General features: G+C 38.1%; 1 protein-coding gene across 1 annotated transcript in view; it reads right to left on the bottom strand.

Annotated features, from left to right (window-relative positions):
• Window positions 1-18,407, bottom strand: part of DOCK3 (dedicator of cytokinesis 3) — a 500,037-nt gene extending 481,630 nt beyond the window's left edge. Inside the window, exon 1 of the mRNA XM_031958628.1 lies at window positions 17,840-18,407. Within this exon, the coding sequence (XP_031814488.1) occupies window positions 17,840-17,876 (37 nt within the window). The 5' untranslated portion in view covers window positions 17,877-18,407. The remainder of the gene's footprint in view (window positions 1-17,839) is intronic.
• Window positions 18,408-20,941: the final 2,534 nt, after the last annotated feature.

Raw genomic sequence — 20,941 nt, forward strand, 5'->3', positions numbered from 1 at the left:
CAAAATATCAAATACCACTATCTTTCAACAGCCACTCCTTTGAGATACATATTTAATTTAACCAATTTTCAAGTTTTAGTTTTCTACTTAACACATTTAAAGAAAGAAAGCTATAGAACACAGATAAGGAGAGCTCTATATTAACTAAGGAGTTCTAATTAACATTACTGAGGTTTAGTTTAATGAATCCACTTGTCAATGTAAAAAGCACAGGACCACATTTTCCTTTCTAGTCTGTCCCAAAATAATGTCTAGCACCCAATAGTTTGCTAGCAAATGCACAATAACCTGCTCTCAAAAAAACCACGAAATTATACATCAGACATGTCTACATTTAACCTGCATTATTAATATTTTATCCAATACTTTCTAAAGTACAGACAACCAACAAAACAATAAATCCAGTACTAATTTGCAGCACTGGCTAGTTTCTGAGGTGTAAATATTCAGTGAAAATTAACCAATTTTAGCTGACTTAAGACAACACTGGTAGCACTCTTCTGAGCTCACTCTACCAATGGCATTGTAAGGTTGGGTCCTCAAAGGGTACTTAACAATTCACACTGGGGTAGGTGAGACTAAGTGTGAGTGAGTGAATGTGTGTGTGTGTGTGTCCATGTAAAAAAGAGAGGAATTATTTCAGCCTCCATCTATTAAGCTCCCCCATTGCTTACTATGGAGCCAAAGCTAAGTAGCTATAATGAAGGGGTATCTAGGACTTCTGATTTGAAGGATAATTTAGGTCATTCCCCAATCTGAACCAAGGCACATCTGTGTTTCTATAATGTTGTTGTTGTTGTTTTGCTATGTGGGTTTTTATTTTTTGGTTAAATTTTACCTATTTATATAGAAGGAAATGGTGGTTCAGTGGAATGTTAGATTTGGAGTTAGGAAGATTTGAGCTGAAATCCAGAGTCAGATACTTACTATCTGTGTATCTCTGGACAAATCACTTTACCTCTCCCTCAGTTTCTTCATCTGTAAAATGAGGATAATAATAGCATTTATTTCCTAGGTTTGTTGTGAAGTAAAAATAAGATAATATCTATAACGCATTTTTCAAACTTTGAAGTGCTATCTAAATGCTAGCTTTTATTATAAATAAAACTAACGGCTGATTCTTTGCAAAAACTAAAAAATGTTTAAAGTGCTGATAAAATTGATAAGACATTAGTAAATATAAAGAGAGTGGAAAATCAAATCAATAAAATGACAATCAAACAAGGCAAAATCACAAGAAAATTTCCCAAAAATAGGAACAGAAAATATCAATCCTTGTTTATAAAAACAAAACCTTATAAATTATTGACAGAAAAGTACCTTTTTAATATCATAAAATATATCTATCTAAAACCCAAAGCAAATATCATATACAATTAGACATTCTAGAAGCTTTCATGATAAATACAGGAGCAAAGCAAGGAAAGCCACTATTTCCACAAGTATTTGATATAGTTCTAGAAATACTAGCAATAGTGATAGAGCAAGAGAAAGTAATTATTGATGAAAAGATAAAAAATGAGGAGATAAACTCCTACTGTGTTGAAGAAGATTTGCTTAAAAAATCCTATGGAGTCAGGAAAGAAACAAGAATATAATTCCATCCTTTTGCAGGGATAGGGAGCCCAGAAATATCGTACACTTCACATATTTTCAGACTTTTTGACATATTATTGCTTTTCTTTTCACTTTCTTTTAAAATTATTTATTATATGGGATAATCATCTGAGAGAAAGAGGGATGACAGGGGAAACTGTGGTGATGTTAAAAATTTTTTTAAATGTTTTTAGAAATAAAGGGCTTTCGTCTTTTTATATTTAAGTTCAAATTAATAAAAAAATTAAAGTGGGAAAAATTGGGTTGATGAGGGAGAAAAAATTAAAAGTGCACAGCAGAGAACAAAAGAAAACTTAGAAGGAAGCTCATAAAAGTAGAATAAATGAAAATATATAGTATTTATTACATATTTTTAAGTAAACACTGTGAAATTAAAATCCGTGGTTTTATATTGAATCCTCTTTTCATGTTGTGCTATGTACATAGAAATGTTCTCTTTTTTTGTCATTTTGTACTTAAGTTCAAAATGAATTTTTAAAATTTTTAAAGAAGTGCACACAGAGAGCATACATAGCCAAAGCATAAATTCACAGCTTCTGCCTGGAAGTCCTTGTCTACATCTATAGAATCTTAATGAAGTTCCTCTTAAGGAGGTATAGCCATCTAATTAGCTTTGAGGGTTGATGCTTTTGTAGAATTCTGAGGCTGACATCTCTTGTTTGTTTTCTGTCATCAATTGCTGCTGTTCTGGGGACACTGCTAGGGACTTTGATGGAAAGTCTAAATCTTCTGACCTTTTAAAGTCCACAATGTCAACTTTTAATTGAAGGATAGGAAGAGATTGAGACTCCCTCCTCCTCATTCTCCTTCTCCTTCTCTTCATTTTCTATTCCTCCTCTTTTTCTTCCTCCTCCTTTCCCTAAGCAATTCTCTTCCAGAGGTTTGATTGGAATTGTTCCTCCATTAGGCTGACCCACTATTAGAATATCAGATTCTAAATTAGCCTAAACTTTTAGTGGATGGTTTCAAGAGATGCTTAGGAGCTGCTCACACCTAATTTTCAGCTTGATTGATTGATTCCTTAATGAAATCCAAAACATTCTCATTTGATAAACTCATTTCCTGATGCTAACAAACTTCCTAATTCTAAATGAATAATATTAACCCTACTCTATATGGACCAACAGTCTTATGATTCCTGTTTCTCCTAATTGATTTATTCTATAGTCTTTTAAAGTCTGATTTCTGTTCTGTAGATCATTGAATTCAAAGGGAAAAAAACTGCCCTTCTTATTTTAAAGATAAGAATACTGATCCCCAGAAAGTTTAAATACTGAGTATTACATGATTAAAAGTTAGAACCAGAAAAGAACCATTAAAAGTAATCTATTACAATCCTTTCACTTTACAAATATAAGTTATAAATGGAATTCATCCAAGATCATAAAGATTTTAACTCAATCACCAAATCCTTCAATCTGTACAACAACATGAAGCACTCCACATGTGTCCTGGTGGTGATATGTAAAAGCAGAGCTGAAAGTAAAGTTCAGGCTCCTGATTACATCTTTGACTACTTCTCTTTGAAGTTACTCACGGCTTCCTTGTTTTAAAATCTAATGATATGTTCTATGGAACTCCTGCAGGATCTAACCCTGTGACTGCCCCTCCTTAGCCAGAGTAGCTTCTCTCTTGGACTCATGACACCACACTTTTCCAGTTGTTCAACGAGCATTTATTAAGCTCATTCTGTGTTTGGATGCTCTCTGTACTGGGGACAAGCACAAAACCAAAAATGTCCTTACCCTCAAGGAATATACATTTTAGATAGAAAGATAAATAAATTTACTTGAATTTGAGGTAATATGGCATAATAACACAATAGGAGGAATCAGGGCAGGTGGTGTAAAAGCAACATCCTCTCCCACATAGATTAGAATGGTTTGTTTTTTTTCTCCTAAAAGGGAATTAAACCATCTTTAAGTTCTGAATGGTCCAAGGAAGTAAGACTTAAACGACTGAGAGCCTTCCTGACCACCTAACTATAAAGGATCAGGGGACAAGAGTTAGGGAGGAGGAGATTTTTTTTTTTATTAAGCACCTATGTCACGATAAGCACCTTGCTGAGTACATTACAAATATTATCTCTTTTGACTCTCACAACAGCCCTGAAAGATAAGTGCTGTTGTTATCTTCATTTTATAGCTGAAGAAACTGAGGGAGGAAAAGGTTAAATGACTTATTAAGGCTCACACAGCTAGGAAATGTCTGAAGTCAGACTCCAAGACTAATATTCTATCCGCTGTGCCACTTTGATCAGCAGGCCATCATGGTAGGGATAAAGGCAGAAAATGACACTCAATTGAATTAATACTAAATCCTTGCTGAATATACTTCCCATTCATTAAGTAAGTCTCCTCCATTAGCTGCTAGCTGATTATTTCATTTCAAAATCAAACCTGAACCAGCTGGCCAGCCTCAATCTTTCTTATAATAGTGTAAACAGGGACCTGGGCAGACTTTTTGCAAAAGGAGGGATTTGAACTGAGTTTTGAAGGAAGCAAGAAAGGATTGGAAATGGAAATGAAGAATGAAAGAATGACAGATATGGGAGATAATAAGGAGAAAAGCTTTGATTCAGGAGATGTGTACTAAGTTCAAGAAACAAAAGGACCATGTTGTTGAACTATAGAATTCATAGAAAGGAGTAAAGTGCAAAAAAACTAGAAAAGCAGAAAGGTTCCAGACTTCTATGGATTCTACACTTTTATATTTGACTCTGTATATAAGAGGGAGCCACTGGACTCTATTAAATAGAGAGGTGACATGGTCAGACCTGTGCTTTAGGAGGATCAATTTTACAACTAAATGGAGGCTGGACTGGATGGGAAGATACTTGAGGCTGGAAGATCAGAAGGGTATTGCAATGGAGCAGGGGTAAACTGATGATAATCTGCAATAGGACAGAGGTTGTATGAATGAAAAGACAATGTACAGGAGACATATATAGACAGAAATTACAAGATTTAGCAATAATTTGGATATGTGAATAGGTTAGAGTGAGAAAGCCTGAACCATTGATGATAATAGTGCCCTCAACAGTTTTAGGGAAGTTGTTCAGCGGGGAGAGTCAAGGGAGAAAGATAATGAGGTTAGCTTTGGAAATGCTCGTAGGATATCCAGTTCAAGGTGTCCAATAGGTAGTTCTTGGTTTAAGACTAGAGATTAGAAGAGATCAAAAGAAAGATAGGAGAAATGGATATATAAATTTGGAAATTTTATACATACATATATGTGTACGTATATTTGTGTATACATATAATTTATATCAATGTAGGTAACCAATGAGAGTCTAAAAATAAAAGAGACAAAGATAGGGTAAGTAGCCTTTGCTTGATCATTACTTCATCATCATTATTATAATATTCCACTTCTATTATAGCATTATCCTAAGTTTCCAGAAATCTCCTCCATAGCCCAGCAGCCTTTTCACCTCCGATACCTCCGAACCTAAAGTATTCTCATCCTGAAAGATCCTTTTACCCTAGAGATCCCTTCCTTTAACTGGTGAATTCTTCCCTGAATTTCCATTTTGAGGAAGTTTCCAAGCCAACAATGATCTTCTACTCTAAATTCCCCTAGCCCAGCTTTAGATTTCTTCACCATGTCTCTGTGTAAATAGCTTCTTTATACCCCATTAGAATGTAAGCTCACCCCTTACAGATTGCATGAGAAATAAAATGAAGGACTAGATACTTTCTCTTATCCCTAAGATCTCTCAAATTTCTGCAAAACAAACTATGTACCAAAGAAAAAACAATTTCCCCCGAGTCCATTGTCTAAGATACCCAGAATTCCAAAAAGGGTTAAAAAGTCCAACTGACTTTCACTGATTCTGATCTCACTCAGGACCCCTCCTCTATCCCTGTGCTACAAGTAGAGGCTGCACCAGGCAACCCAAGGATGCAACCCCATGCCCTGCATCCCTGTTCCACGAAGACTCTGGCTCCAGGCTTTAGGAGTTCATTCAGTATATGATGAACAACTAGTTCAGTGACTGCCCTTCAGCAGTAAAAGCCTGCTTGGGGGAAGGGAGTGATCCCCACTTCTACAGCACCAATGCCACAAAGCCCCGACGTGTCACTACCAGGGTGGATAACCATGTAGTGCAACAGGGACGTTCTGCTGTGCTGGGTCAGGGAACTGAGCCAAACAGAAAAGGATGGAGGCAGTGGAGTGGAGCACTCCACTAAGCCCAGGGGAAAAGAGCACAATATCCAGCTGGGGTCAGAGACCTAAGCTGGGGAACTGTGAATTGCCCAGGGTTGAAGGAGTCTGAAAGAAACACTTGGAGATCCAGCCACTAAAGAAATTATCATCAGAGAGGACAGTCAGAATGTAAATAGGAGAAAATAAAGAGGAAAAAGAAATGATTGAAATTGCCAAAAAATCCCAGGGAAAGAAAACTCAAAAGACATTTAACAAAAGCTGTTAAATCCACTGAGGAAGCATTAAGGAAAGAAGGAAATGTGGCCTCCAGACCTAGTAAATGAGTTCAGACATCTGTGAATAAATACGGCAAAACAAGGGAAAATGATTCAGTATTGATGAGACAGAAGACCCTGTGGAAGATGAAGATAGCATGGAACCACAACAAACTCATCCAAAATGGTTCAAAAGAGAAGAGGGAATATGAAAGCAAAATTATACTTTGAATAGCAAAAACAATGGAAAGAACAGAAAAACTGGAATCTGCAATGGCAAGTCTCACAAAAAAGTGAAGAACAATCTTGAAGAAAAGAAGCAAAAAAACACAATAACTTTGAAAGAAAATATATTTACTATGTAAGCAAGACATACAAATCTTAAAGACAGAGCATCATATAGACAACCTAAGGATCTTAGGTTTCCTAGAAGAACACAACAGGACAAAAAACATTAACATCACAATGTAGGAAATAATAGAGCTCAGAACTTCTGAATATAGAAAATGAAATACTAATTGAAAGGATTCAAAAATCATCTGCGGGGGGTGGGAACCTAAGACTATAAACTCCAAGACATATAATGGTTAAATTTAATAATTCAAATAAAAAATAATTGTTCCTCAAATGATTAGGAGAAAAACTTTTAAATACTAAGGAAAGGAAATTTAAATAATTAAATGATAATTCGAGGCCGCAAGAAAATATAGGCAGAAATGTAATAATGTGTTCCAAAGAACAGTGGAACTCAGGATACAGTCCAAGGTGACCAAAACTGCAAATCTAACCATAATCATAAATGAAAAAAAAGATGGACATTAAATAATAAAGATGTTTTTGAAATAGTTTTAGGAAAAAAAAACAGAACTGAAGAGATCATCTGCTTTTCAAAGAGGCAGCCAAGGACAATAATAGTAGCAAAGTAACAGCAGAGACCAGTAAGACAAAAAGACAAGAGTGGTGGAGATAACAGTAAAAAAGCAAGTAAAGGGGGTGCAGGAGTGTGCAATTAGGTAGCATAGTGGATATAGCACTGGGGCTTCATGAAAAGTATCTGGCAACATTGTTCCTAGAGGAAAATAATTTTTTCAGGGGGACTTTATTACAAGGCTGGAGGGTACATTAAAAGGGGGAAGGGAGCAGAGAAATAGGGAGCAATGTATAATATGGTCAAATCAAGTGCTAGCAATAAGGGGACAATAATTCCTAACGTATCATAAAGAAAAGCACCTACAAATTGAGGAGAAGAGGGAAAACATTGAAAAGGAGGAAAAGGAAGGAATCTTGCTTTGGTGATTACACTGACCAGAGATAAAAAGAGATGATCTGAGAAAGGGGGAAGGAGCCCTCTACTGAATGAAGCCTGGTGCACTTGGTGTTTGAAAAGTCTACAGGTTCCACCTCAGGAAGGAGTAGGCTGGCTATTCTGGGAGCAACTGACACTTGGGGAAGTGGGAGAGGGACGAGGGAAGGAATTTTGAGGCAAATAGTCGAGGAGAGGTAACCATGCAGGGAAGCAGTGAGAAAGGGACTCCTCCATGAGGACCATCCTGATACCTGCAATAAATAGCAATGTTCTGAGAGAGACACAATATAAAAGAGGAAACAGTGGGGCACATCTTACAAAGTTGTGACAAAAAGCACCTAGAGGGAAAAGTCTGAAATGGATACCTTGTAAGTTTTGATTGCACAAGAAATACAGCGAAAAGAAAAAATCCAGATAATTACAGGGGTCATGAATCAGAAAATGATGTTCTAGATCAGACAAAAAGAAAGAATGGATAATAAAGTGAGTGAAGTCCTTTTTGGAAAGGAGCACAAAAAGTAAATTTTAAAACACGTGTGAACTAAACTCACTGAAATGGAGAAAAAGAGGAAATATACTTGATTAACCAGGAAGAAAAACCCTAGAGAGAAAGTGGTAACAAAGAAGAAGAGGGTGTTAGGGATAAAGGAAAGAGAGATAATGGGAACAGAGCCACCTCAAAAAAAAAAAAAAAAGAATAAGGTAAGATAAGGGGAGGAACATAGTACTGTGTTTATAGCAGAAAAAGGAAAAATCATAACTTGAAAAAATATTGGGAACAGATGGAGGAAAATATAAGCCTAAGTCCCATAACTTTAAATGTGAGTGGATTAAACAATCCAATAAAATGAAGAAGAGTGACAGATTGGATAAGAAAACACAACCCTACAATCTGTTGCTTATAAGAAACACATAAAACATAAAAACATACACAAAATAAAACTGAGGATAGAAAAAATTATTGTGCATCAAGAGAACCCAAAAAAATATGAATTGTAAGCATGCTATCTGACAAAGAAAAAACATTCAAAAATAAATAAGAAAACTATATTATGCTGAAAAGAACCACAGACAACAAACCAATATCAGCAATAAACTTAGATATTCCAAATACCTTAGCACCCAAATTTATAAAGGAAAGCAAACTTGAGCTATAAGAAAATAGATAGTAACCTAAAAGTGACAAGAAAATTCAATATCTCTCTTAGTTTTGGAAAAACTCTGATATAAAGATAAATAAAAGGGAAAATATAGAATCAAACAAATTTCTGAAGAAATGAGTTTTTCAAAACTTAAGGAATCTTCTAAATGGTACAGCAAAAGAATATATATATTTTTCTGCACCAATAGATATTTTACAAAAACTAATTGCATTTGAGGGCACTGTGATATTTCAAACAAATATAAAATGTAAAAAACAGTTAATCCATCTCTTATAGACCATAAAACAATAAAAGTAATAATTGGTTCAGCGATTACAAACAAAAGATACAGACCCAAATTAAGACGTAACAATGAAATACTAAATAAGTGGATCAAAGAACTAATCATAGAAATAATTAATAACTATGTAAAAGAAAAAGATGATAATAAAACAGCATACCAAAATTTCTGGGATACAACAAAGCAGTACTCAGGGAGAAAATCATGTCCTTACAAATATATTTTGTATGTATGTATGTACATGTGTCTGCATGTATATGTATATATGTAATATAAGTAAAATGAAAAAGAGGCCTCAGAGGTCATGTAAATGTAAGAAAAGAGAGCTCTGACTTTTCTTCTTTCCAACTTTGATATGAGGAAAAGCTTCTGGATAATTAGAGATTGCCCAACAGTAAAACCAACTGTTCATAGAGGTGATGAGTTGTCCTTCAACAGTGGTCCTTAAGCAAAGACTGTGTGACCTCCTGTCATGCGTTTTATAAATGGATCTTTAGCAATGGGTTAGATCACATAAGGAGTTTCTTTTTGATTGAGATTTTATGATTACTTACCTAATGAAATTTAAATGTGAATCTAAAACTCCCTCTCACTGCACATACTTCAGTGCTCTAGGAATAAAAGGAACAATTCTAATCCTCTTCCACAAGAAGGGCTTCGGAATACTTGGATATAGCTATTATTCTGAGGTCTTCTCTTCTCCAGGTTAAAGATCTTGAAGTCAATCAGCTAATATTACTTCGTCAAGGGTTACCTTTCTCAGATGCTTTCCAGCTTATCAAAATCTACCTAAAACAATACGCTAAATAGGGTGTGATAAAGGTAGAGTATTTCAAAACTATTATGACCCAAGACCTCTTAGAGCAGCCTAAGCTTACATTAGTTTTTTTGGCTGCTGCTATATCACACTAATGACTCACATTGATTTTGTCATTTCCTAAATCTGTTGATTAACTCTAATTTATTCTGTCTGCATGAATTGTTTCTATATTGTTTACTCCCTTGAAATGTGAGTTCTTTATGAGCAGGGACTATTTTTTGCCTTTCTTTGTACATGCAACCCTTCGGTTAGCATATAATAGGTCTTCATAAATGCTTGTTGATTTGACATTACTTGCCACTAAAACCCTTAGATCTTTTTTTAATCTAACTGATATCCAGCCATACCTCTCAAAGCTTGTACTTGTGAGTTGATTTTTTTGAACCCTAAAGAAAATGAGTGAAGAACTTCATTGTTCTTATTAAATTTAGTTTATAGTTTTTTAGTCAGATGAGATATTTTTAGATCCAATGTATCTGGGAACTCTTCTAGTTTTGTGTAACTTGGAAATTTGTTAAATACTTCATCTGTGCTTCTTGGCTTCTCTGAAAAGTTCTTCTTTCTTCAAATCTCAGCTAAAATCTCCCTTCTTTAAAAAGCCTTATTCAGGGGTGGCTTGGTGGTATAGTGGATAGAGCACCAGACCTGAAGTTAGGAGGACCTGAGTTCAAATCTATTTTTAGACACTTTTAACACTTCCTAACTGTGTGATTTTTGGCAAGTCACTTGACCCTAATTGCCTCAGCAAAAAAAGAAAAACAAAACCTTTCCCAGTATTCCTTAGTTCTAAAGCCTTCCCTCTGAGATTACCCCCAACTATTACCAGGTATCTATAACATAGATGTAGATATAGATAGGCATATTTTTTGCTTGTACAAAGTTGTTTACATATTGACTTCCCAATAGACTGTAAGCTCCTTGATTGCCTGTCTCTCTATTCCTAGTACTTAGGACAGAATAGTAGGGGATTAATAAATGCTAGCCAACAATAATTGATTGATCTATATTTTCATGCAAGTCATGGCTATAATATTTCAACAATACCTGGCAAATGAGAGATCCCTGGGACATTCCAGCAGACACTTTCCAAACTGACATTAAGCCATGAATAGTTTTATCATCATTAAATTCTCCACTGTCAGCTCAGCCTCAAACTTAATCACTCAGCACACTGATTTGCTCCATCTTCCTGTATTAATTTGTTCCACCTCTACCACCAAGAGAGTAGCCTCTTTTTCCTACCCTTCAGCACTTTCCATTACCCCTTTATGTCTTCCCCTACTGAAACTGAGAGCAAGGACCATCTTGTTTTTTTCTTTTTATGTGCCCAACACTTAGCATAGTATCTTATAGAGTAAGTACTTAATACATTATTTCTTTATATCTAATCGTATTCTGTGGAAGCTTTAGGTATTAATTTCCAATTGAATCTCTTGGTTTGGACATGTATAAAAATTTTGGTTTCTATTGCCATCAATTAGTCCCCTTCAAAAGCCCTAATTTATAAAGATATGCAAATTAAGACAACTCTAGGTTACCTCTCAGATTAGCTAAAATGACAGGAAAAGATTATGATAAATGGAAAACTGGGACATTAATTCATTATTGGTGGAGTTGTGAAATACTCCAACTATCTGCAAAGCAATTTGGAACTCTGCCCAGAGGCTATAGAACTGTGCATCTCCTTTGATCCAGCAGTTTCAATCCTAGGTCTGTATCACAAAGAAATGAGAAAAGAGGGGAAAGGACCCATATGTGCAAAAATGTTTACAAGGAACTAGAACCTGAGTAGATGACCATCAGTTGGGGAATGGCTGAATGAGTTATGGTATATAAATGTAATGGAATATTATTGTTCTATGAGAAATGATGAGGAAGCTGATTTCAGAAAAGCCTGGAGAGATTAACATGAACTGAGGCTAGGTGAAATAAGCAGAACCAGGAGAACATAATTCAGATTATATAACTAGCAATTGTGAGGGACTTGGCTCTTCTTGAATACAAAGTGATTCAAGGCCATTTCAATAGATTTGGGATGGAAAATGTCATCTGTATCCAGAGAGAATTATGGAAATTGAATGTGGATTGAAGCACTGTATTATCATCTTTTTTTTTTTTTTTTTTTTTGGTTTGGTTGTTTTTTTTCCTTGTGTTTTTTACCTTTTGGTCTGATATTTCTTGTACAACATGACAAATATGTAAATATGTTTAAAAGGATTGCACACATTTAACCTATATGCTTGCTGTCTTTGGAGGGGGAAGAGAAAGGAAGGAAGAACAAAAATTTGAAACACAAAGTCTTAAAAAATACATGTTGAAAACTATTTTACATGTATCTGGAAAAATAAAATACTAGTGAAAAAAATTTTTTATGAAAAGAAACACAAAAAAAATCAAAAGCCCTAATTTACAATCTGGGAAAGTTAAAAACACTTGACTCAACAACAATAGCAACTAACTAAAAGACTTAATTACACAAGTTGTTATTTTTTCCACTCCATTTGCAAATAATAACATTTTATTAGCAGCCTTTGCAGTTTTTAGGGCTTCCATTATTTTCTTTTTTTTAATTACCATAGATAGTTTCTCTTGGAAGAATTTTAATAAATACTGGTTCAATGAGTGACCAATGCAACTCTTATGATCCGCAGATGCATGAACTCAGTGTCATAACAGGTACATGACATCTATGTCTTCAAGAGTTTAGTTCCATTATCCATTTACTCTTCCTTTTGAATATTTTTTTCTCCAGCAGGAAAACTGCTTACATTTTTGTAATAAAAACTGAATCTCTTTTTCAGGTTTTATCTTTTTAATTTTAAAAAAAATGCTATTTTGGAGGGAAAATGAGTTGAATAGAATCAAGTAATCCCACCAAGTCTTCCTGTTCAGTAACTGTAGGGCTTACTCACTACCTCTGGCTACCACATTCTACTCAATTTCCTAGGCAAAGTGGATCATAGGATCTGGAACTAAATAAGGAATCACATAAGTCATTTACTCAAACCCCTCAGTTTACAGATAAGGAAACTGAGACCCAAGAAGACTCAATGTCTTTCCCATAGTCACATTAGTAGTAAATATCAAAGGCATGATTTGTACCTAAATCTAAATCCAGTGCCAAGAGCCCTGAACCATACAGTGTGATTTTTAAGGGAAAGAAGAGGAAAAGCACCAACATCAAGAAGATTAAAAAAAAAAAAAGCCTAAGATAGAAGCTGGTACTAACTAGCCCTTTCCCTAGATCTAATCCTTGGGAGCTGACTCTAGAAAGAAATGAGTGATTCTAGGAAAAATACATGGGAAGAAAATACAATCCAGGTTAGAGAAACAGCCACTACAAAGACTTGGGAGATACAGTACCAAATACAAAGAACAGCAAGATCAGATTGTTTCGAGAGTGTACATGGAGAAGAATAATAAGATTAGAAAAAAATGGATAGATTCAGCTGGAAAAGAATTTTGAAGCCAAACAGATGAATCTATATTTAATCTTGGAGACAATAAGGAACCACTGTAGTTTATTAACCACTAAATGAGGAAAAGGGGAAATTATGGTGGTAAAAAGGCCATAGAAGATCTTCAGTAACAACAACAACAAAAGCAAATCTCTACATCAACAACACTGTCATGAGAAAAAAATATGTTATAAAGCTAAAAATTTAAAATAAGTGAGTTACTAATTTCTAGGTTGATAGATTAAAAGGAAAATCATGGAAAGAGATGTAAGCTTAAGGAAATAGATGGGTTTTCTCACCTAATCTGCTTAGAGCCTTCTTACAAGATGTAAAATAGAAAGAGGGGGGAAGGGGGAGGTTTCTAGGCACATAAGGCAGCAAGGACAAAAGCAAAACCTAAAAATAGATAAGAAAATATTAGTATCTGGTTTATGAATACAATTTACATTGAACAAACCCTTCAATATGCATTACATATATGTTATCGAGGAGGAGAAAAAATAAATTGGGAAAAAAATAAGTTGGCCATATATGAAATTGGACATTGCATATTCATTCTCAAGAAAAAAAAAACTGAAGAAGATAGTTGATAAAAAAAACTAAAAAAGATTCACACATATTGAGATATATAGACATTTTCCCAGTTTGTGGTAAAAGGACCCAGGCAGGATCACATAGTGAGAGCAACAAGATAAAAAACATGCAGCCTGCATTGTCACTTCTTTCTTTTAGCAAGGCAATCGGGCTTTGGTGATTTGCCCAGAATCACACAGCTAGGGAGTGTTAAGTGTCTGAGGCTGGATTTGAACTTTAGGGCTGGTGCTCTATCCACTGCACCATCCAGCTGCTCCAACTCTGTTATGTCATGAGCACACTGAATGAACTTGGATGAAGGTCACATAAAGGAAGCAAATATGGCAGGGTTTCTAATCTTCATCATTAGAAAAAATATTCTCACTGATGAGTTCAAAGACCTATCTTCTATATAAGTGTCAAAGTAATCTTCCAAAGATTGAGATTTCTTCATGTCACTCCCAGTGGTTCAACAATTTCCATTGGTTCCTTATGAACTTTAAGATAAAGTATAAAATCCTGGCTTCTAAAACCCTTCACGATAAGGCTTCAGCCTGCCTATTCAGATCTATTTCACATTCTTTCATATACTCTACATTTCAATCAAATTGGCCTGTTCCCTGAATTCTACAATGAATCTCTTTGCTTTTATATCTTTGCACAATCTGTCCTACATTCTTGGTCTGCAGACTCAATTCATCTTTGCCTCAGAAAACCCTTATGTTCTTCTGGAGTTCAACTTGGGTACTATATCCTATGGGAAGTCTTTCCTAATTGTCTTAAGTTTGCAAGGAATCTCTCTCTTCAGATTATTCTTTATTTACATATCTGTGTAACTAATATTTTCCTTATATGTAGAATATAAGTTTATTGAGAGGAGAGACTTTTTCATGTCATACTTACATCCGTAGCCCCAAATAAAATAACTTGCACGTAACAGGTATTTAATAAATTCTTGTTATTTCTATGGGAAAAAAAAATTCCTTTAAGTTCCAGTCAACTAGAAAATGAACTTTTGGGGAAAAAACATTTGTAAGTCAATGAATGATTAAATTGAGAAGGGTATAGGAGAAAAGAAAAGGGCAGGGGGAAAAAAGGCTTCTGGAAGAAGACAATGAGAATAGCACTTGCTTGGCAAAAAGAGTATTTAAATTAAGAGAATCTCCCTCCTTTCCAGAGAACAGGTTCCCTTTGAGTCTGATATCATATATCCTAGAGCACTTAAGCAATCTGGTGAGAACTCTGGGTCCTTTCTCAATAACGTTTTTTTTTTTTTTTAAATACTTGAAGGAAAGCCTATGTATATATTCAACCAGAAAAAGGTAGAGATAAAGATGTACTTTATTTTCTCATCCAAGTTCAGGGACCCTCTCAAATATATCCACAGATTTCAGGTACCATGAATCCCAGGTTAAAAACTCAAACCACAGAGAATGTCTTCCAAGTAATGGTTTCATTCATTCAACAGACATTTCAGCAACACATATTGTGTGGTCAGCATTTTGCAACTCCAATCTAAGGAAGCAATGGCTTTCTTAGTCCAGACCAATAAATAAACATCAATAACCTTATCCCACCTTCTAGACAGTCTCAAATATTAAAATGCTTTAAGACATATAGTACACCAGATTAAAAAGCTTTTAATATCTTTGCATAACATTGTGTTCTCTTTACGTACAAAAGGATCTTTACACAAATAGTAGTGATACCAAAATAAGAAACAGAGTATGATCCACTACCTTAAGCATTAAAGATTAGGGGTTTATTATTTGAAATACTGTAAAATGAAAAATTAGTTTCAAGAACAATTTTTAGAGCTGATAAACAATCAACTCTTTTATTTCACCAAAATGTCTATTTGGTATTCAAGGAGATGCTTCAAGGCAAAGGGTGAAGTCTAGAGCTGGATCTTGGCCCTGCCTTCTTCCAGTTCTCCGATGCCTTCTCAGCTGTCAGAGAGGAGGCAAAGGTCCCATTCTAGCTCCAGATGTATTTCCCCTTATTTCAACCCCCTTCCTGGTGACAACTATATTAGAATATATTACACACGAAAAACTTTCTGAAGTTGCTTTTTTAAGTAAAGTAAATCTCCTGTCAAAAAAACACAGGTTTTCCTATCATCATAACATTTCCAGTTTCCAAAGTGAAATTAGTGTTAGCATGGCACTTTGCCATAATGGAAACTTACAAAATGATATCACAACATACCACCTTATTAAAACTTTCCAAAATATTTGTTTTACTACTGCCAATTTCATGCTTTTGAAGCTAATTTTAACTGCATGTTAATTTAAATTAAAAAAATTATATCAGGCTGAAAAAAGGTGATATGTATTAATTTGTGAAAAAATGTCACGAAACACATTTGTTTAAACAGATTTTTCATCTGTAATAAAAGCACCAAAAATAAGGTTGTAGCCTCAATATGCTAATATGGCTTCAAGAGAAAAACTGACAGGTGATACACATGACAAATTTGCAATAATTCCATAACGTATTCTTCTACATAACTGACATGCAATTAAAATAACACTACCTTGCACCTAAAAAACCCCAGATTTTGACATTAATTAATTTTAAAACAGTATTTATACTTTTAGCCCAATTCAATTTTGAAAGAATTCTTTAAACTTTAAATCTAGATTAAAGATGACTGTAGAATAAGTGAAGCCAAAATGTCAATTGTTTCTTGTTTATGTTCTTTAAAGAGGTCTAAATATTTTTAAAAGCACTTGTTTCATTCAACACAATTCAACATTGCCACAGATGCAGAAGACTTTCTAAATATTTACATTTCTTTAGGAGAATATGAATGAAAAGGAATGAGCAAATGTTCATTTTTTTTTTTTTTTTGTATAAAGCAAACCGTCAATACTATAATCCTTTATTTTCATACCTAAAATCCAAAATAAACAGGCTCACCAGCTGGGGAGTCTATAAAACTCAAGTGGAGAATATATTGAGGCTAATCCTAAGAACCAAAGTACCATATTATTGAAGAGTTTGGTTTTTCTCTTGACAAAATTCCGATACCAAGCTTCATCAAAAGTGCTCCAAGCGAATTTCTCAGCAGTCATTGCATGCACTGCCCATCAAGAGAATGCAGCTTAATCCAAAAAGCCTTAGTAACTTTAAAAACGGTCATCGTACAAACACCACATTTCATTGTGTACTGTCTAATGTTTCTTTCTGTTCCTGGAAACAAGCACCTGCTCTTAGCACCGCATCGCTTGCGCCCCCTAAAGTCCCATTTCTCTGATTCACAAAGTCCCGCTCATCAAGATGATCAGAGGGAAGATTAAAATGGGGGGAAGAAAAAGAGGAAAAAATGCACCGATTAATAGATTAAACCGGTGAGCCAGTGTGATTATGTTTGCCGATTGGACGCTCGGAAAGCCCGGCTTCCCTATCGAAAGCAATAGTTGAAATGGATTTCTGAAATACTGGTGGAGTGGAAATGCCAAGAGCCACCACCCCAGCAGACGATTTTCCGCCACACAGACCGCACCATGCCTGGTTTAAAACGCAGCCAGCGGCCGGTCCATCTCCCTCCCATCCTAACTAGAGGGCCGCAGCTGCCCCGCGACCTAAGCCAGGAATGGGGGGTGAGGGGAAAGCCTATAGAAGTGGAGGAGGAAAGTGGAGGGGTGGGGGGAGTAAGAGAAGAATCGTCAGGGCTGTGGCGGCTGAAGAACCGAACCAGGGGGCTGCAGATGTGACAGACGCAAACATCATGGTACCAACACATGACAGGACTCTGAGATGCTGAGGCTGCTGATGCTGCCATCAGCTACATATGTACAAGTGCAATCCTCGCCTCTTCCTCTCCCCAAGCATTGGGGAACCATGCAACGCGCCCCCAAACACACACGCACACACGACACCCCCCCTCCACCCCCGCTCATAATACTCCCGTCCTTCTCTAGCTCTCCCCCGCACACTCCTCTGCCCCTCCCCCTCACTCCTGCCAGCCGGAGGTGGGGAGGGGTCACTCCCTCTGACCCCCCAGCCTTGGGGAGATGCAGAATGAGGAGTCACCCCAGAACCCCCAGATCCCGAGGAAGGGGAGGAGGGGTCACTCCCCTTGGTGCCCCGTTCCAGTCTCGGGGAGAGGGGAAGAGGGGTCATTCGCGCTGACCGCCTCCCCCGCCAGGAGCCCGCTCAGGGGACAAGGGGTGGAGGAGGGGTCCGCACCTACCTACGCCGTATTTCTCCTCCTCGGTCGGGGTCCACATGGCCAGGCCGAAGGAGCCGCTTCCCCTGCGGGCTCAGCGCCGATCAACAGTTTCCCTGGGCGCGGGGGCGGCTGCCCGGGGCCGGGGCTGCCGCCGCTGATGCTGCTGATGCTGATGCTGCTGCCGCTGCCGCGGCTCCGGGGGCGGCCGGCAGCCCGGCTGGCTCCGGGCTGGGCTCCGGGCTTCTGCGCCCCGGCGGCGGCGGCGGTGGCGCACTCGGAGCCCGCCGGGGACGGCGAGCGGACTGGCGGTCAGCGACTCATGCCGGACAGAATCCGAGGCCGGGCGGGATGGGGCGGGAAGAAGCGGAGGTGGGAAGCACCTCCGAGGGCTCCGGAGGGAGGGGTCTCCGGCCCACCCCCCCGGGCTCTCTCCCCCTCCCTCTAAAGCAGCTCCGCAGCTCCGGGTCCGCACAGGCAAAGGACTCGCTCCCTCCCGGCAGGCAGCCGCCGCCGCTGCTCCCTCTCCGGCTCCTGCTCCTCCTTCTCCTCTCTCCTCTGCTCTCCCCTCCTAGCGCCGCGGCTCCCTCGCTCGGCAGGATCCTGCGCATGCGCTCCCCTACGCCTCGCGCGGGGTCTCGCGCACCCGGGCTCCTGCCACTGGGACCCAGCACGCGACCCGGGGCCTCACACCTCCGCCTCCCGGCTCTCTCTTCCCTCCCTTCTCAGCTCTACCCCTTCTGCCTCCACTCCAGCTGGAATAAAGGGAAATCCGCAGGAGGTGAGGGGCCCGCCGAGGCCCAAGAGAAGCGATGGTGACCGCGGGGGTCGTTCCAGAGCAACTGTCATTCTCCGCTCCCTGCCTTCTCCAGCCTAGTCCCCCTTCTTTGCAACCTCTGCTGCCCACATCGGCCACCTGTGTGCAGAATTTGGCATAGGGATCTGGGCCATAACATTTCCAGAGCTTCATACCCTGATCGTAGAATGTTAAAGGATCAGAGAATGTTAGAGCTGGCAGGTGCCTTAGAACACAGATCATAAAAGCTGGGAAGGTCATTAGGAACATAGACTAGACTGTCAAAGCTGAGAAGAACCTTGGGACATCGAACATAGGATGTCAGGCAGAGAAGGGGCCGTTAGTTACCTAGTCCCAGATTTTATAGATGGAGAAACTGAAGCCAAGGTCAAAACCACATTCAAGTCTTTCGATATGAATTTTTGCCCCAGTTGGGTACCCCCAGCCCTTAGCTCTCCAAACCTTGTGAATCCGGAGTTGAGAAGAAGGGAAATTAAGAGCCAGGAAATGTGGATGAGGAGAGAGATAGGACTTCTGGTAATCAACTGATTTTAGAAATGGCACGTCTGGAAGACACCTTAAAGAACACCTAATCTAACTCTTTCATATTAGGGGAGGAGTAACTGAGGAGCAGAAAGGGGAAGTTATTTGCTTGCCTTCACATGGGAATTAAAGATAGAGCAGGAAGTAGAATCCAAATCTTCTGAATCACAGTCCAGTGCTCTATCCATTTCATCCAGAAGATCCTCCAGTTTGTCTCTTAATGAGAAGTGGAGTTTCTAGTTGCTCCCACTTAGTGAAACCCACATACTAAATTGTTTTTTAAATTAACTTTTGGTCAATTCAAGATGCTGGGTGAGTGGGTGTCCTGCAGCCTCCTTGAAACTGCTCTCATTTGTGTTACTAATATCTGTGGCTTTTGAGTGCCAGAAATTATGGTGGGTTTCTATATTCCCTCTAACCCATATGTCAACAGTAATTGACCTCCTGTATGCAAAAAAAACAGAGTCTGAAAAGAAATGAAATGTAGCTTAGCCACTTCTCTGCCTCCATGTAGTTTATGGTCTAAGGAGGAAAAGAGAACCAGTCACCAACACAGACAACTAAAAGCTTGTTGTAGGCAGGACTTTCATTTTTGTCTGACAAATTTACTTTGCAGAAAATAAGAGCATGATAAACATTTGAGTAGGAGAGGTACAAAGTCGCTTGTAAAGTCTAAAAGATAAGATCAAAATGAAAGATGGGATTATAACCTTTCCTGTACCTAGGGAGAAGCCAGACCTAACTGGATGCTGATGTTGAATCACAAAGAGCTTCTGCTTAGGGCAACAAGTATGGAGGGGTCAATCAGTTGTTGATTTTTTTTTTTATTATTGTTGTTTTTTGTTTGTTTTGATATCCCCACTTGCCTAGAGGAAGAAATAAGAGACAAAGAGGAAACCAGAAAGCTCTTCCCTAAGGCAGCATTGTCTCTAACTTCTTCACATATTTTCTGTCTCCTCTACTCTGCTAAGCATCCACCCTGGTACAAGACCCTCATCATCTTCTGCCTGGACTACTGCAAAAGACAGCTGGTTGGTCTCTCTCCCTCAAGTCTCTCCCCACTCTGGTCCATTGTTCATCCAGCTGACAAAGTGATCTTCCTAAAGAATAGTCTGACCATGTCACTCTCCTTACTCCATAAATCACAATGGATTCCTTCAAGATAAAATATAAAATCCTCTAGTTTTTAAATCCCTTTGCAATCTGGCTCTTATTCCCTTTCCAGTCTTCATTTCCCTCCACATACTCCTCTACTGTAGCAACACCAACCTTTCTGCTGTTCCTCACACAAAATGCTCTATTTCCCAGCTCTGGGCATTTTCACTGACTGTCTTCCCCATGGCTGGAATGCTCTCCCTCCTGATTTCTCTGCCTGCCAAATTCTCTGGCTTTCTTTAAAAGAAAAGACTTCAGATCCCACCTTCTGTAATAGGCTTTTCCAGCTCTCCATCCCTCTCCCCACTGCTAGATCCTTTTCCTGAGACTACCTCCTATTTCCACTGTATATTCTTTGTATGTACATAGTTGCCTCTGCCATTAGAATGTGAGTGCTTAGAAAGCAGGAATTGTCGATGCCTTTCTTTGTATCCCCAGTGCTTAGCACAGGATCTAGAAGAAAGGAAGCATTTAATAGATGCTTTTGACTGTGACTATAGGCAGGATAGATTCTGCGAATCTTTTGATTTATTTATCCAGTTTCACTGGTACATTTAAAATCTCTGATCTGGATTCTGTATCTATCAGTAAATCCTGTAATGTTATCTCTCATGACTTTCCATCTTGCTCCT

The sequence above is a fragment of the Sarcophilus harrisii genome, chromosome 1 (assembly GCF_902635505.1).
Source record: "Sarcophilus harrisii chromosome 1, mSarHar1.11, whole genome shotgun sequence".
NCBI lineage: Eukaryota > Metazoa > Chordata > Mammalia > Dasyuromorphia > Dasyuridae > Sarcophilus > Sarcophilus harrisii.